Here is a 16,806-nt window from a genome sequence, read left to right as displayed (position 1 = left end):
TATCACACAGGAGAGGATTAGACACACAGCTCAGCAGACAGTATCACACAGGAGAGGATTAGACACACAGCTCAGCAGACAGTATCACACAGGAGAGGATTAGACACACAGCTCAGCAGACAGTATCACACAGGAGAGGATTAGACACACAGCTCAGCAGACAGTATCACACAGGAGAGGATTAGACACACAGCTCAGCAGACAGTATCACACAGGAGAGGATTAGACACACAGCTCAGCAGACAGTATCACACAGGAGAGGATTAGACACACAGCTCAGCAGACAGTATCACACAGGAGAGGATTAGACACACAGCTCAGCAGACAGTATCACACAGGAGAGGGATACAAAGTGTCTATTACCCAGAGAAACTTCATTCTATCTTATACTTACTATAATCCCTCCAACCTGCGGAGACCGGACAGAGCTTCCAGCAGGACACTGAGGTCAGGACCAGCCAGGCGGTTACCAGACAGGACAAGTATCTTCAGGTCCGGATTATTCCTTATTACAGAAGCCAAAGGGACGCAGGACGTGTCTGGGAGATCATTACTACCCAAACTGTAAGAATAAGAGGAGATGTGAGGGAGGTGTCCGCAGACTGTATCACACAGGAGAGGATTAGATACACAGCTCAGCAGAATATCCCACTGTGTATCTAATCCCATCCTTTGTGATACTCTCTGCTGAGCTGTGTATCTAATCTTATGCTGTCTGATACTGTCTGTTGAGCTTTGTATCTAACTCTTTCCTGTGGGATAGTGCCTGCTGAGCTGTGCATCTAATCCTAGCCTGTGTGATACTGTCTGCTGAGCTGTGTATCTAATCCTATTCTGTGTGATACTGACTGCTGAGTTGTGTATCTAATCCTATCTAGGGTTGCACGATGCATTGAAATCTCAGTACTTATAGCCAGAATGGTTCAATACCAGGTTTCTGTTACGTGCGGTACTGAACGACTTCCACAGACTTCTATCTGTCTGCAAGGCAGACATCGGGAAGAGATGTGTCGGGTTAGAGGCAGAGCAGGGACCACGTCAGCAGGGAGATATCACCATCTGTCCATATATGGGTCTCTACATCTCCCAGGTCTTCCCCAGACACAAGACTTGAAGAACCCACAACCTCCACCCTCTGCCATAGAGAGACTGAGCCTCTATCCACTAGGCTATGGGCTTTGAATAATATTTTAATCATATATTACAGTTACATTAAATGAATAAAAATGTATAAGTTACATTCACACAGCCGTATGCTGGACCGGCCGCAGCCCCCTCCCCCCTCCATAGAGAAAAGCGCTGCACACAAGGGGAAAGATAGAGCATACACATCCCCCCCCAGACGGCTGTTTGAATGTAACCATATACAAAAAATAAGGGCTCATTCAGATGGGCGTTTCCACTGCTCATCTGCCAAAAATGCTGACGTGATGTCTGATCAGTCCATATTGTATCCGTACCCTATCCGTTATTTTCTCAGATTCAAAAAAAGCTGATGGGTTTCTAATCTACTTCTTGCTCCGCCCAGTTGGTTGCAACATTTGAAGAAATAACACTCTGCATACGGAGGTCATGCATGTGCCGTCCATTTTTTTGCGGATACATTGACTTCAATGGATGTACGTGGTCCGCATGCGAGACACAATAACGCATGCTGCACTTTTTTTCTCACTGTCTGCACATCCGTGAAAAAGGACATGAGAACAGACCCATAGGAAACAGTGGGTCCGTTTGCCATCCGCAAAAAAAAGGATAGTATACGGACATCAAAAACGCCCATCTACATGAGCCCTCTTGATAATGAAAAAGGGAGAAAAATCTTCCCTGAAATGTGTTTATGTCCCAGCGGCTGATTTCTACTACAAGTGCCCCCGGGACTATGCCTCTTCCTTACATGTCATGTATATCAGGTAGGTACCTGGACCACCTACCTCCATACTCAGAGACAGTAAAAATTTTGGGGCCCCTGACTGGGAGATGCTGGGCCCCCCTGCTGCTTGTATATTTATGTTATTATCGTCCTATATTATCACACAGTGCTGTCAGGGGGTTGTACATACAGCGCCCCCTAGAGGTGATGGGGAATAACTCTGCACCTTCCTGTCCTGTAAGACTTTGGGTGCTGGAAAAGATATGTGGGTGCAGGGTGTCCCCGGCCTCCCCCATCACCATCATGTGCGGCTCCTGTATTACCGGATCACAGAGATAAGAGAAGGACAAGGCCGGGGCTCGTCATCCACAGCTCAGTGTCTCCTCTCCAGTCCTGCAATATTGTATGTTACCTCTGGGGGGCGCTATAGTCAGCTCCTAATAATGTATCTTCCTCTCCTCTATTACAGACACAAGAGACAAAGGGGGTCATTTACTAAGGGCCCGATTCGTGTTTTCCCGACGTATTACCCAAATATTTCCGATTTGTGTAGATTTTCACTATATTTCCCCGGGATTTTGGCGCACGCGATCCGATTGTGGCGCATCGGCCCTGGCATGCACACGACGGAAATCGGGGGGCGTGGCCATTAAAAAAACCTGACTGATTTGGAAAAACCGCCGCATTAAAAAAAAGTGTCACTCGACACGCACTTACCTGCACCCACAATAGGACGGTGAAGTTCAGTGCATTCTGATGAACTTCAGCGCAGCAGCGACACCTGGTGGACGTTCGAGGAACTACCTTACTACTACTGCTGAGCTGTGTATCTAATCCTCTCCTGTGTGATACTGCTGAGCTATGTATCTAATCCTCTCTGGTGTGATACTGCATAGCTGTGTATCTAATCCTCTCCTGTGTGATACTGCATAGCTGTGTATCTAATCCTCTCCTGTGTGATACTGCATAGCTGTGTATCTAATCCTCTCCTGTGTGATACTGCTGAGCTATGTATCTAATCCTCTCCTGTGTGATACTGCTGAGCTATGTATCTAATCCTCTCCTGTGTGATACTGCATAGCTTTGTATCTAATCCTATCATATGTGATACTGCTGAGCTATGTATCTAATCCTATCCTGTGTGATACTGCAGAGCTGTGTATCTAATCCTCTCCTGTGTGATACTGCATAGCTTTGTATCTAATCCTATCATATGTGATACTGCTGAGCTATGTATCTAATCCTATCCTGTGTGATACTGCTGAGCTATGTATCTAATCCTCTCCTGTGTGATACTGCATAGCTTTGTATCTAATCCTATCATATGTGATACTGCTGAGCTATGTATCTAATCCTATCCTGTGTGATACTGCAGAGCTGTGTATCTAATCCTCTCCTGTGTGATACTGACCGATGAGCTGTGTATCTAATCCTATCCTGTGTGATACTGTCTGCTGAGCTGTGTATCTAATCCTATCCTGTGTGATACAGTCTGCTGTGCTTTGTATCTAATCCTATCATATGTGATACTGCTCAGCCATGTATCTAATCCTCTCCTGTGTGATACTTCTGAGCTATGTATCTAATCCTATCCTGTGTGATACTGCAGAGCTGTGTATCTAATCCACTCTTGTGTGATACTTCTGAGCTATGTATCTAATCCTATCCTGTGTGATACTGCAGAGCTGTGTATCTAATCCTCTCCTGTGTGATACTGACCGATGAGCTGTATATCTAATCCTCTCCTGTGTGATACTGTCTGCTGAGCTGTGTATCTAATCCTCTCCTGTGTGATACTGACCGATGAGCTGTGTATCTAATCCTATTCTGTGTGATACTGTCTGCTGAGCTGTGTATCTAATCCTATTCTGTGTGATACAGTCTGCTGAGCTGTGTATCTAATCCTCTCCTGTGTGATACTGACCGATGAGCTGTGTATCTAATCCTCTCCTGTGTGATACTGTCTGCTGAGCTGTGTATCTAATCCTATTCTGTGTGATACAGTCTGCTGAGCTGTGTATCTAATCCTCTCCTGTGTGATACTGACCAATGAGCTGTGTATCTAATCCTCTCCTGTGTGATACTGTCTGCTGAGCTGTGTATCTAATCCTCTCCTGTGTGATACAGTCTGCTGAGCTGTGTATCTAATCCTCTCCTGTGTGATACTGCTGAGCTGTGTATCTAATCCTCTCCTGTGTGATACTGCTGAGCTGTGTATCTAATCCTCTCCTGTGAGATATATGTATAATGATATATGTATAATCACACCCAGTGACCCTCTAATCTCCTATTCCGGGTCTTCGGTTGATGCTTTTTCCCTCTTCTGTTATTTGTAGATATTTTTGTGCTTATTTTAAGTCTCTTGATAATGAAAAAGTGAGAAAAATCTTCCATGAAATGTGTTTGTCCCAGCGGCTGATTTCTACTACAAGTGCCCCCGGGTCTATGCCCCTTCCTTACATGTAATGTGTATCGGGTAGGTACCTGGACCACCTACCTCCCTACTCAGGGACACTCAGGATTTTGGGGCCCCTGACTGGGAAATGCTGGGGGCTCCCCTGCTGCTTGTGGTTGTAGAGCAAGTCATCCACAGCTCAGTGTCTCCTCTCAAGTCCTGGAATATTGTATGTTACCTCTGGGGGGCGCTATAGTCAGCTCCTAGTAATGAGATGATTCTGTATCTTCCTCTCCTCTATATTTATGGCAGAGGCTTATTATAGGATTTCTGGACTTGGTTCCTGTATACTTTGTATATTTCATAGTTTCATTGTATCATGGTTTATATGGTTGAAAAAAGACACATGACCATCAAGTTCAACCAAGGAAGGAAACGGATTGGATGAGGAAGGGATTTATGGGAAACAATTCTATATAACATAACCAGCAATGTTATTTAGGTGTAAAAAGGCATCTAGACCCTTCTTGAAGCTCTCTGCTGTCCCTGCTGTGACCAGCCCCTGAGCTCTCTGCTGTCCCTGCTGTGACCAGCGCCTGAGCTCTCTGCTGTCCCTGCTGTGACCAGCGCCTGAGCTCTCTGCTGTCCCTGCTGTGACCAGCGCCTGAGCTCTCTGCTGTCCCTGCTGTGACCAGCGCCTGAGCTCTCTGCTATCCCTGCTGTGACCAGCGCCTGAGCTCTCTGCTGTCCCTGCTGTGACCAGCGCCTGAGCTCTCTGCTGTCCCTGCTGTGACCAGCGCCTGAGCTCTCTGCTGTCCCTGCTGTGACCAGCGCCTGAGCTCTCTGCTGTCCCTGCTGTGACCAGCGCCTGAGCTCTCTGCTGTCCCTGCTGTGACCAGCGCCTGAGCTCTCTGCTGTCCCTGCTGTGACCAGCGCCTGAGCTCTCTGCTGTCCCTGCTGTGACCAGCGCCTGAGCTCTCTGCTGTCCCTGCTGTGACCAGCGCCTGAGCTCTCTGCTGTCCCTGCTGTGACCAGCGCCTGAGCTCTCTGCTGTCCCTGCTGTGACCAGCGCCTGAGCTCTCTGCTGTCCCTGCTGTGACCAGCGCCTGAGCTCTCTGCTGTCCCTGCTGTGACCAGCGCCTGAGCTCTCTGCTGTCCCTGCTGTGACCAGCGCCTGAGCTCTCTGCTGTCCCTGCTGTGACCAGCGCCTGAGCTCTCTGCTGTCCCTGCTGTGACCAGCGCCTGAGCTCTCTGCTGTCCCTGCTGTGACCAGCGCCTGAGCTCTCTGCTGTCCCTGCTGTGCTCTGCTCCTGAGCTCTCTGCTGTCCCTGCTGTGCTCTGCTCCTGAGCTCTCTGATGTCCCTGCTGTGACCAGCGCCTGAGCTCTCTGCTGTCCCTGCTGTGACCAGCGCCTGAGCTCTCTGCTGTCCCTGCTGTGACCAGCGCCTGAGCTCTCTGCTGTCCCTGCTGTGACCAGCGCCTGAGCTCTCTGCTGTCCCTGCTGTGACCAGCGCCTGAGCTCTCTGCTGTCCCTGCTGTGACCAGCGCCTGAGCTCTCTGCTGTCCCTGCTGTGACCAGCGCCTGAGCTCTCTGCTGTCCCTGCTGTGACCAGCGCCTGAGCTCTCTGCTGTCCCTGCTGTGACCAGCGCCTGAGCTCTCTGCTGTCCCTGCTGTGACCAGCGCCTGAGCTCTCTGCTGTCCCTGCTGTGACCAGCGCCTGAGCTCTCTGCTGTCCCTGCTGTGCTCTGCTCCTGAGCTCTCTGCTGTCCCTGCTGTGCTCTGCTCCTGAGCTCTCTGATGTCCCTGCTGTGACCAGCGCCTGAGCTCTCTGATGTCCCTGCTGTGACCAGCGCCTGAGCTCTCTGCTGTCCCTGCTGTGACCAGCGCCTGAGCTCTCTGCTGTCCCTGCTGTGACCTGCGCTGAGCTCTCTGCTGTCCCTGCTGTGACCTGCGCCTGAGCTCTCTGCTGTCCCTGCTGTGACCAGCGCCTGAGCTCTCTGCTGTCCCTGCTGTGACCAGCGCCTGATCTCTCTGCTGTCCCTGCTGTGACCAGCGCCTGAGCTCTCTGCTGTCCCTGCTGTGACCAGCGCCTGAGCTCTCTGCTGTCCCTGCTGTGACCAGCGCCTGAGCTCTCTGCTGTCCCTGCTGTGACCAGCGCCTGAGCTCTCTGCTGTCCCTGCTGTGACCAGCGCCTGAGCTCTCTGCTCTCCCTGCTGTGACCAGCGCCTGAGCTCTCTGCTCTCCCTGCTGTGACCAGCGCCTGAGCTCTCTGCTGTCCCTGCTGTGACCAGCGCCTGAGCTCTCTGCTGTCCCTGCTGTGACCAGCGCCTGAGCTCTCTGCTGTCCCTGCTGTGACCAGCGCCTGAGCTCTCTGCTGTCCCTGCTGTGACCAGCGCCTGAGCTCTCTGCTGTCCCTGCTGTGACCAGCGCCTGAGCTCTCTGCTGTCCCTGCTGTGACCAGCGCCTGAGCTCTCTGCTGTCCCTGCTGTGACCAGCGCCTGAGCTCTCTGCTGTCCCTGCTGTGACCAGCGCCTGAGCTCTCTGCTGTCCCTGCTGTGACCAGCGCCTGAGCTCTCTGCTGTCCCTGCTGTGACCAGCGCCTGAGCTCTCTGCTGTCCCTGCTGTGACCAGCGCCTGAGCTCTCTGCTGTCCCTGCTGTGACCAGCGCCTGAGCTCTCTGCTGTCCCTGCTGTGACCAGCGCCTGAGCTCTCTGCTGTCCCTGCTGTGACCAGCGCCTGAGCTCTCTGCTGTCCCTGCTGTGACCAGCGCCTGAGCTCTCTGCTGTCCCTGCTGTGACCAGCGCCTGAGCTCTCTGCTGTCCCTGCTGTGACCAGCGCCTGAGCTCTCTGCTGTCCCTGCTGTGACCAGCGCCTGAGCTCTCTGCTGTCCCTGCTGTGACCAGCGCCTGAGCTCTCTGCTGTCCCTGCTGTGACCAGCGCCTGAGCTCTCTGCTGTCCCTGCTGTGACCAGCGCCTGAGCTCTCTGCTGTCCCTGCTGTGACCAGCGCCTGAGCTCTCTGCTGTCCCTGCTGTGACCAGCGCCTGAGCTCTCTGCTGTCCCTGCTGTGACCAGCGCCTGAGCTCTCTGCTGTCCCTGCTGTGACCAGCGCCTGAGCTCTCTGCTGTCCCTGCTGTGACCAGCGCCTGAGCTCTCTGCTGTCCCTGCTGTGACCAGCGCCTGAGCTCTCTGCTGTCCCTGCTGTGCTCTGCTCCTGAGCTCTCTGCTGTCCCTGCTGTGCTCTGCTCCTGAGCTCTCTGATGTCCCTGCTGTGACCAGCGCCTGAGCTCTCTGATGTCCCTGCTGTGACCAGCGCCTGAGCTCTCTGCTGTCCCTGCTGTGACCAGCGCCTGAGCTCTCTGCTGTCCCTGCTGTGACCTGCGCTGAGCTCTCTGCTGTCCCTGCTGTGACCTGCGCCTGAGCTCTCTGCTGTCCCTGCTGTGACCAGCGCCTGAGCTCTCTGCTGTCCCTGCTGTGACCAGCGCCTGAGCTCTCTGCTGTCCCTGCTGTGACCAGCGCCTGAGCTCTCTGCTGTCCCTGCTGTGACCAGCGCCTGAGCTCTCTGCTGTCCCTGCTGTGACCAGCGCCTGAGCTCTCTGCTGTCCCTGCTGTGACCAGCGCCTGAGCTCTCTGCTCTCCCTGCTGTGACCAGCGCCTGAGCTCTCTGCTCTCCCTGCTGTGACCAGCGCCTGAGCTCTCTGCTCTCCCTGCTGTGACCAGCGCCTGAGCTCTCTGCTGTCCCTGCTGTGACCAGCGCCTGAGCTTGGCTATTCCACAGATTGACAGTTCTCATAGTAAAGAAGCCCTGTCGCCTCTGGTGATTAAACCTTGTTTTCTCCAGAATGGAGACAGTGCCCCCTCGTCTTTTAATTTGATTTTATCTGAAACAACTTACCACCATATTCTTTGTATGGACCATTCATATATTTATATAAATTATTCCTGTCTCCTCGTAGTCGTCGCTTTTCCAGACTAAATAAATCTAGTTGTTTTAATCTTTCCTCATAACTGAGACCCTCCATACCCCTTATCATTTTAGTGGCTCTACATTGAACCCTCTCCAGCTCCAGGGCCTCCTTTTTATGGACCGGTGCCCAGAACTGGACGGCATATTCCAGGTGAGGCCGAACCAGTGCCTTGTATAGTGGTAATATTACATCCCTATCACGAGAGTCCCAACCACTGCTGATACATCACAAGATCCTACTGGCTTTAGAGGCAGCTGATTGACATTGCATGCTGTTATTCAATTTATGATCTACTAGTACCCCCAGGTCCTTCTCAACAAGGGACTCTCCCAGATTTACTCCCCCAAGGACATATTTTGCCTTTGGATTATTGGCCCCCAGGTGCATAACCTTACATTTATCCACATTAAACCTCATTTGCCAAGTGGATGACCAAACATTCAGTCTGTCCAAGTCACCCTGCACCCTATGAACATCCTCCATAGACTTTATTACACTACACAGCTTTTACTACTCCCCCCATCCTCCATAGACTGTATTACACTACACAGCTTGTACTACTGCTCCCATCCTCCATAGACTGTATTATACCACACAGCTTGTACTACTCCCATCCTCCATAGACTGTATTACACTACACAGCTTGTACTACTACCCCCATCCTCCATAGACTGTATTACACTACACAGCTTGTACTACTACCCCCATCCTCCATAGACTGTATTACACTACACAGCTTGTACTACTCCCATCCTCCATAGACTGTATTACACTACACAGCTTGTACTACTGCTCCCATCCTCCATAGACTGTATTATACTACACAGCTTGTACTACTGCTCCCATCCTCCATAGACTGTACTACACTACACAGCTTGTACTACCCCCATCCTCCATAGACTGTATTACACTACACAGCTTGGGCCAAGCACAGAACCCTGGGGTACACCACTCATAACTGGTGACCATTCCGAGTAGGAATCATTGACCACAACTCTCTGGATACGATCCTTCAGCCAGTTCTCAATCCAATTGCAAATGATTCCTGCCAAACCAATAGCCCTAATTTTACCCATCAGGCGTCTATGAGGGACAGTGTCAAATGCCTTAGCAAAGTCCAAATTTATAGATTACTAGGGAGAATCTTCGGCAAATAACAGACACAGGAGAGGATTAGATACACAGCTCAGCAGTATCACACAGGAGAGGATTAGATACACAGCTCAGCAGACAGTATCACACAGGATAGGATTAGATACACAGCTCAGCAGTCTGTATCACACAGGAGAGGATTAGATACACAGCTCAGCAGACAGTATCACACAGGATAGGCTTAGATACACAGCTGAGCAGTATCACACAGGATGGGATTAGATACACAGCTCAGCAGTATCACACAGGAGAGGATTAGATACACAGCTCAGCAGTATCACACAGGAGAGGATTAGATACACAGCTCAGCAGTATCACACAGGAGAGGATTAGATACATAGCTCAGCAGTATCACACAGGAGAGGATTAGATACACAGCTCAGCAGACAGTATCACACAGGATAGGATTAGATAAAAAGCTCAGCAGTATCACACAGGAGAGGATTAGATACATAGCTCAGCAGTATCACACAGGAGAGGATTAGATACACAGCTCAGCAGTATCACACAGAAGAGGATTAGATACATAGCTCAGCAGTATCACACAGGAGAGGATTAGATACACAGCTCAGCAGTATCACACAGGAGAGGATTAGATACACAGCTCAGCAGTATCACACAGGAGAGGATTAGATACACAGCTCAGCAGACAGTATCACATAGGATAGGATTAGATACACAGCTCAGCAGAATCACACAGGAGAGGATTAGATACACAGCTCAGCAGACAGTATCACACAGGATAGGATTAGATACACAGCTCAGCAGACAGTATCACACAGGAGAGGATTAGATAAAAAGCTCAGCAGTATCACACAGGAGAGGATTAGATACATAGCTCAGCAGTATCACACAGGAGAGGATTAGATACATAGCTCAGCAGTATCACACAGGAGAGGATTAGATACACAGCTCAGCAGTATCACACAGGAGAGGATGAATACACAGCTCAGCAGTATCACACAGGAGAGGATTAGATACACAGCTCAGCAGTATCACACAGGAGAGGATTAGATACACAGCTCAGCAGTATCACACAGGAGAGGATTAGATACACAGCTCAGCAGTATCACACAGGAGAGGATTAGATACACAGCTCAGCAGTATCACACAGGAGAGGATTAGATACACAGCTCAGCAGTATCACACAGGAGAGGATTAGATACACAGCTCAGCAGTATCACACAGGAGAGGATTAGATACACAGCTCAGCAGTATCACACAGGAGAGGATTAGATACACAGCTCAGCAGTATCACACAGGATAGGATTAGATACATAGCTCAGCAGTATAACACAGGAGAGGATTAGATACACAGCTCAGCAGACAGTATCACACAGGATAGGATTAGATACACAGCTCAGCAGTATCACACAGGATAGGATTAGATACACAGCTCAGCAGTATCACACAGGATAGGATTAGATACATAGCTCAGCAGTATAACACAGGAGAGGATTAGATACACAGCTCAGCAGTATCACACAGGAGAGGATTAGATACATAGCTCAGCAGTATCACACAGGATGGGATTAGATACACAGCTGAGCAGTATCACACAGGAGAGGATTAGATACATAGCTCAGCAGTATCACACAGGAGAGGATTAGATACACAGCTCAGCAGTATCACAAAGGAGAGGATTAGATACATAGCTCAGCAGTATCACACAGGAGAGGATTAGATACACAGCTCAGCAGACAGTATCACACAGGATAGGATTAGATACACAGCTCAGCAGTATCACACAGGAGAGGATTAGATACACAGCTCAGCAGTATCACACAGGAGAGGATTAGATACACAGCTCAGCAGTATCACACAGGAGAGGATTAGATACATAGCTCAGCAGTATAACACAGGAGAGGATTAGATACACAGCTCAGCAGTATAACACAGGAGAGGATTAGATACACAGCTCAGCAGTATAACACAGGAGAGGATTAGATACACAGCTCAGCAGTATCACACAGGAGAGGATTAGATGCACAGCTCAGCAGTATCACACAGGAGAGGATTAGATGCACAGCTCAGCAGTATCACACAGGAGAGGATTAGATACACAGCTCAGCAGTATCACACAGGAGAGGATTAGATGCACAGCTCAGCAGACAGTATCACACAGGAGAGGATTAGATACACAGCTCATCAGACTGTATCACACAGGAGAGGATTAGATACAAAGTGTCTATTACTGGGAGAATCTTCATTATATCTTATACTTACTGTAACATCTCCAACCTGCGGAGACCGGACAGAGCTTCCAGCAGGACACTGAGGTCAGGACCAGGCAGGCTGTTACCAGACAGGACAAGTATCTTCAGGTCCGGATTATTCCTTATTACAGAAGCCAAAGGGACGCAGGACGAGTCTGGGAGATTATTATTACCCAACCTGTAAGAATAAGAGGAGATGTGAGGGAGGTATCACACAGGATAGGATTAGATACATATATCAGAAGACTGTATCACACATGATAGGCTTACATACACAACACACAGCTCAGCAGTCAGTATCACACAGGAGAGGATTAGATACAAAGCTCAGCAGTATCACACAGGATAGGATTAGATACACAGCTCAGCAGGCAGTATCACACAGGATAGGATTAGATACACAGCTCAGCAGACAGTATCACACAGGATGGGATTAGATACACAGCTCAGCAGACAGTATCACACAGGATAGGATTAGATACACAGCTCAGCAGTCAGTATCACACAGGATAGGATTAGATACACAGCTCAGCAGTCAGTATCACACAGGATAGGATTAGATACACAGCTCAGCAGACTGTATCACACAGGATAGGATTAGATACACAGCTCAGCAGTCAGTATCACAGGATAGAATCAGATACACAGCTCAGTAGGCAGTATCACACAGGATAGGATTAGATACACAGCTCAGCAGTCAGTATCACACAGGATAGGATCAGATACACAGCTCAGCAGTATCACACAGGATAGATACACAGCTCAGCAGTCAGTATTACACAGGATAGGATTAGATACACAGCTCAGCAGTCAGTATCACACAGGAAAGGATTAGATACACAGCTCAGCAGACAGTATCACACAGGATAGAATTAGATACACAGCTCAGCAGTCAGTATCACACAGAAGAGGATTAGATACACAGCTCAGCAGTATCACACAGGATAGAATTAGATACACAGCTCAGCAGACAGTATCACACAGGATAGGATTAGATACACAGCTCAGCAGTATCACACAGGATAGAATTAGATACACAGCTCAGCAGTATCACACAGGATAGAATTAGATACACAGCTCAGCAGTATCACACAGGATAGAATTAGATACACAGCTCAGCAGTATCACACAGGATAGGATTAGATACACAGCTCAGCAGTATCACACAGGATAGGATTAGATACACAGCTCAGCAGTCAGTATCACACAGGATAGGATTAGATACACAGCTAAGCAGACAGTATCACACAGGATAGAATTAGATACACAGCTCAGTAGGCTGTATCACACAGGATAGAATTAGATACACAGCTCAGTAGGCTGTATCACACAGGATAGGATTAGATACAGAGGTCGCACTAACATTTTTACCGGAAGGTAACGATACTCCTCTTATAATTTTTGAGGAGTAATTTTAGCCGAGGAGGAGTATGACATTTCAGTAACACAAATTAATAGATACTAGGCATTTTCTGTGCTGCCAATTGAGACAATCCCAGTCACTTTAGATGAAATGTGCATTAAATAAAGGCAAACAACCTTTCTGTCTCAATTGAAACGAATGACATGGGCTAGCGTACTATAGAAAAAAGCAATGGACCGCAAAAATAGTACCTCACGTCAGAACAATCGGACTACATAGAAACTACAAGAAAAGTGTGACGTGTTACAGGTACTGGAATGATATATACAAGAAGTCGGTAGACAATGCAATTACAATCTTTCTTATAGCAAAAATAAATACATGAAAAGCAGCACCAGCAGACTAGGCAGCAAATAGCAGATATAACAAGAAAATGAGAAATAGAAATAATATCCCCAGGTATGAGGAGAGGGGACAGGCTCCCCACGCGTTCCGCCACTAGACCATGTGGCTGCCTCAGGATTTCTCATTTTCTTGTTATATCTGCTATTTGCTGCTTAGTCTGCTGGTATTGCACTTTAGCCTTATAAGACTTAGGATATAAGCTATACTCATAGGTCTAGTAGGAGAGGGGTCTATAGCAACCTGTGCTCATCTTTGCACTTTATTGTCAGGCTGCTATTTGCTACCAGTATTTATCTACATTCTCATTTTCCCTGGTAACAATCCAGAAAGCTATGCACATGTTGGTGCTTTTAATTGCTTTTAAATGTTTTGGCTTGGATCTTTTCATGTATTTATTTTTGCTATAATAAAGATTGTAATTGCATTGTCTACCGACTTATTGTATATAGCATTCCAGTACCTTTAACACGTCACACTTTTCTTGTGGTTTCTATGGGCTAGCACACCTAAATTTTTATTTAATTTCTTTTTTGGGGGGTGGAGGGGCAAAAACTTCATAATTTATTTTACTTTTTTAATAAATGTTTTGCTTTTTTTTTTTTAATTACAATTCTTTAAACGGTGGCACACTTGGCAGGAAGCACATTAATTATATAAAATTTAACCCCTTAACGCTGCAGCCCTTTTCGTTTTTGCGTTTTCATTTTTCACTTCCCACCTTCAAACATCTACAGAGCTGTGTGATGGCTAATTTTCTGCTTAACAAATTGCACTTCATAATGGTGGCATTGAATATACCCTGCCGTGTACTGGGAAGCGGGAAAAAAAATTCCGAATGCAGTGAAATTGGTAAAAAAAAAAACGCCGTATTCTTGTGAGCTTGGATCTTACAGATTTCACTGAGCGCCCCAAATGCCAGGTCTGCTTTATTCTTTGGGTCGGTGCGATTACGGGGAGACCAAATTTATACAGGTTTTATAATGTCTTCATACATTTAAAAATATTAAAACCTCCTGTACAAAATTTTTTGGGGGGATTTTGCATTCTGGCGCCAATAACTTTTTTATACTTTGAAATATACTGAGTTGCACACTATACCCCAGTGATGGCGAACCTTTTAGAGACCAAGTGCCCAAACTGCAAACCAAAGTCTACGCTATCATTGCAGAGTGCCAACCCGGCTATTGAGCCTATAATTACCGACAATCCCCCTCTATAAGGGACATATAATACTGCCACATGATGACCATTACCAGTACAACAAGATAAATACCACCATACTGATAATAAACAGACCACCATAGAAAGACCAACATCACCAATTATATCACAAAGCAGGAGCAAATAACGCTGGGAATACTACCCCCATCCACTGAGGAACACTACCCCCACACAGCGAGTGTGGGTGCACTGAATTACAAAGTTACATGGAATCAGGCAGGTGAATTTTCGATCAAATGTCCCCATATGACAGCCGTCTGTGGCCATATATATACATATATCCCTTGGTCCTGAGCTCTGGGCACCTGTGCCATGCTGTCAGTGAGGGCAGTGTAGTGCACCCCAGGGTCACTGGCAGCATGGCACAGCAACAAGACAAGAGATCTGGGCCAAGGGCAGTATATATGTGGCCATGGGAAGCGGTCATACAGGGCAGTTTGGGACACTAAACAATAAGCACCTATAGTTGTTTAATGTCCCAAAGCTGCCTGCCTGCTGCCTGTGACATATACACAGAGCAGCTCCTGCCTCCTGTTACACTTATCTTTACAGGCTGCTGTAGGCTCCTGCAGTTCCATCTTTTCTGGGCTGCAGGGGAGGAGGGGGAGGGAGTAAGAGAGTGTAAGGCAGCACTTGTGAGCACAGAGCAGCCTACAGTGAGAGATATCACTGGAGCGCTCGGCGATCGGCAGCTTTTCCTGCTGGCCGAAGCTTCATTGATTCAAGATATAGACGGCAGGGGAGATGGTGCGCGTGCCCATGGAGAGGGCTCTGCGTCAGGGCCGGCGCTATGGGTAGGCAAAGGTGGCAATTGCCCAGGGCCCCTGGGAGAAAGGGGAGAATCTCTTCTTTCAAATGAATCTTGAATTTTGTTTCTAGGTGCTATGGATCCAGAGATATTCAGGTTTAAAGTGAGAATATCAGGTGCTATTCTTATATATAAAAATCACTCCCAACGGCAGTTTAACAGTTATTATCTCCATTTTCCTACATTTTAGAAACACAAATTTAAATTCATATAAAAGAGGAGACTCTCTTCTTCCATAGGAAAAAAGAAGTGAGGTTCTATGTGTCACAGAGCCAGAGATACAGCCCCCTGAAATGTCTCCCCCATCTCCAGATTCTTAGCCATCAGGCTGCAGGGAGAATTTGCTGCACACAGGAGCTGCTGCACCTCACAGATAATGGAAATATTCACTTTATATGTTACTACATTTTGAGAAGGGATAATATCAACTAATATTCATGTTTTTAACCCTTCTCTATGCAGAATTATCTAAGAACACACTTTGGGCCACATGTATCAATAGTTTTTTTTGTTGTTTTTGCGCCTTTTCATTCAGGCGCACCGTTTTTGCACCATTTTTGCGATTAAACGCCAAACTAGCCGTGCAGCACAAATAACCAGCTTTCCCTCATCTATCTTACCAATCCAGATGTTTTGCTACGCCTAATGATATTCATCACTTGCAACGTTTTCATTTTAGGCGCACAAACGGGCGCAAAAACACTCCAGCCCGAAGGTGGCGTTATCTGAGAAGAAAGCACTGAGCCCCTTTGCAGAACAGCTCATTTCTAGCAGCAGAGCTTAGCCAGACACTGGAACATATAATAGATACATTAGATACATTACAGACAGGAGCTGCAGACTCTATTTACAGTTCATCACCTTCTATTTACAAAACATTCTGCAAAACGCTGAGCTCACAGCAAGAGCAAGAGAAGTTTGCACAAGTTTACAGAATGTTGCAGATACGACAGACAAGTGTCCCCCATGTAATTCTGCGCAGTATCACCAGTGTGTCTGAGGGGGATACTGTGCAGAATTACAGGGGTGCAGCAGGAGACCAGCACTGGGGGATCCCCTCCAGGAGAAGCCCCTGCTGAGGAGGTCACTGGGTGCTGGGTGTCACACACCTGGGTGCTGCTGTGAGTGTTATCTTCATTCTGGGCTGTGGGAGAAGCAGAGAGGAGCTTGTAGCAGGATCACATGTAAGTGCCCGAATCTAACATTGCGCCTAAACTGCGCCTAAACTGCGCCTAAACTGTTTTAAAGTAAAGTGATTAATAAGAGGCAGAAAATTAACTTATCACAGATGGTTGTAGCTTGTGATAATTCTGGCAAAACACTGCGCCAGAATTTAGGCGCAACTACTACACTTAGGCGCACAAAAGTGATAAATGTGGCCCCATATTTTCTTTATATAAGTATCTGGA

General features: G+C 47.9%; 1 protein-coding gene and 1 long non-coding RNA gene across 3 annotated transcripts in view; one reads left to right on the top strand and one right to left on the bottom strand.

Moving 5' to 3' along the window:
- LOC140069259 (uncharacterized) overlaps nt 1-8,382 on the top strand; it is a 32,513-nt gene extending 24,131 nt beyond the window's left edge. The window contains exon 3 of the long non-coding RNA XR_011848763.1: nt 8,304-8,382. This is a non-coding gene — a long non-coding RNA (uncharacterized lncRNA). The remainder of the gene's footprint in view (nt 1-8,303) is intronic.
- LOC140069215 (NACHT, LRR and PYD domains-containing protein 3-like) overlaps nt 1-16,806 on the bottom strand; it is a 76,610-nt gene that overhangs the window by 7,609 nt on the left and 52,195 nt on the right. The window contains exons 6-7 of one of the 2 annotated variants that reach the window (XM_072114661.1): nt 11,611-11,778; nt 395-562 (exon numbers count right to left, since the gene is read on the bottom strand). In XM_072114661.1, coding sequence (XP_071970762.1) covers nt 395-562; nt 11,611-11,778 — 336 coding nt within the window. The remainder of the gene's footprint in view (nt 1-394; nt 563-11,610; nt 11,779-16,806) is intronic. The other variant, XM_072114662.1, reaches the window with a different exon arrangement.

Source organism: Engystomops pustulosus, chromosome 7 (assembly GCF_040894005.1).
Source record: "Engystomops pustulosus chromosome 7, aEngPut4.maternal, whole genome shotgun sequence".
Taxonomy (NCBI): domain Eukaryota; kingdom Metazoa; phylum Chordata; class Amphibia; order Anura; family Leptodactylidae; genus Engystomops; species Engystomops pustulosus.
The sequence above is the reverse complement of the archived record's forward strand: the minus strand, read 5'-3'. Positions and strand labels throughout refer to the sequence as shown.